The sequence below is a fragment of the Austrofundulus limnaeus genome, unplaced genomic scaffold (genome assembly GCF_001266775.1).
Source record: "Austrofundulus limnaeus strain Quisiro unplaced genomic scaffold, Austrofundulus_limnaeus-1.0 Scaffold359, whole genome shotgun sequence".
Lineage (NCBI taxonomy): Eukaryota > Metazoa > Chordata > Actinopteri > Cyprinodontiformes > Rivulidae > Austrofundulus > Austrofundulus limnaeus.
In genome coordinates, this window is record NW_013952761.1 from 524,175 (window position 1) to 525,849 (window position 1,675).

The following is a 1,675-nucleotide window of genomic DNA, read 5'->3' on the forward strand; positions in this document are numbered from 1 at the left end:
ATGGTGATGTGACCTGTGCTCATATCTCTGTTTCTGCTTGTATTTTTCCAGCTTGTCTCAGGTGCATGACAGACTTTCTGTCTTTTCTGCCTCAGTGAACACGTCACCATTTCAGAGACAAAAAAGCAAACAAACAAAAACTTTTGATAGCTACTTAAAAATGCTCTCATTCTTTTCAGCTTTTTCCCCTTTTTTTCCAGAATCAGAAGGGCTTGTGTTTCTTGCCTCCCTGTGACAGCTCCTACAACCTGTCTGTTTATATTGTTTACTTAACCACGTGTCTTGTTTCCCAAACCCCGCCCCTCTTTTGTCTTTGGCCAATCACATGACTCATCCGACAGCGGAAACATCTGAGGAAGCCAATCCGTGCGTTGTCTTGTATCGTCACTGGAAAACATGGCGGCGYGCATTACTCGTCCTGTGAGAGGTCTTCTTACGCTGTAAGTCTCTGTTTTTCACTTTTTATAATGCATTTCCTCATTCACTTTAGAAAACCCGTACATGGAAAACTGTACTGCAAAGGTGTTCCGCCCAGTATATTACCAGATTGTAGTTAAATTTTCCAGTCATTTGTCGCAGCTTTTTGAGTTCGAAACGATAGAACAACTCACGAACCTGAAACTAAACAGCAGAGAGTGAGTTGTTGTGAACTTTGCTTCTTTGTTTGAAAGAAGAAATAGCCCAGTGAGCCAAAACAGTCTGGTAGCCTGTATGTTTGAACAGAGTTCAAATACGATGTTATTCTAATATTAATATGTAAGTTATAAACATGATTGTCTAGGATGGAAAACAAGACAATTTCCAGTCAGTTTTTCTTATATAAAGATTTAAGCAATGTTCATCTGATTCTTCTCATTCTATTGTTTGTAGTATATTGTATTCGGCTGCAAAGCAAAACGTTATTTTTTTTTATGAACTAGCCTACATAGAAACTAAATTATAGGCCTAGTATTGCTTGAAGGAATGCATATTGCCCATTGCTTTTCATGTCAGAGTTTTGTCATTTTCTTATCATAAGATGATAAATTATGGAGATATCGGTTTTTGTTTAACCTTGTTATGGTCTGCTCGATCTCTTGTGAGAACTTGTAGTATGTGTGTTCTCGTAGTAGGATGACTGTCACATAATACCACATCATATTTCAGCTGAATTTATAGACATTTTTGTGTTTCGTAAGGTTGAAAAGGACATCCTAAACTGGGGTGACTCCAAACATTGATCAATTATAGATTTACATCTAATGAAAATTTCATTGAAAATTGTCCAGTCACTTATTGTTGACACAAAACAGCTGATGTCAAAGTTTTACCCAAAAATGCCACACAATGTGGTTTTCTAAGAGTGAATTGCCCCACAAAGTTTTAGTCCAGCATCTGTCAGATTGGGTGAGAAACAGCCCTTTTTTTGTATTTCCTGTGCACTTAGCTGGGGCAGCCATCTTGAACTTGATTGACTTTAAACGGTATTCACTTGTAAGAATACTTTCACTAAATTATTTTGAAATTAACGACTTGAAGGATTACATTCTGAAAAATTCTTTGAAGACCATCAAGTGGGTCATAAAATATTTTGCTAACATCCTTTCCATATTTTAACAGGTTATTGTATCAGCTGTGTTAAATACTGACTGAATAAACAAATAATTGTGGATTTCACACAAATTTTATATATATA

General features: G+C 36.3%; 1 protein-coding gene across 1 annotated transcript in view; it reads left to right on the forward strand.

The window, feature by feature from the left end:
- Positions 1–245: 245 nt before the first annotated feature.
- LOC106528115 (citrate lyase subunit beta-like protein, mitochondrial) overlaps positions 246–1,675 on the forward strand; it is a gene marked incomplete at its 3' end in the record, with an annotated part of 3,226 nt that continues 1,796 nt past the window's right edge. Inside the window, 1 exon segment of the mRNA XM_014023196.1 lies at positions 246–440. Coding sequence (XP_013878650.1) covers positions 397–440 — 44 coding nt within the window.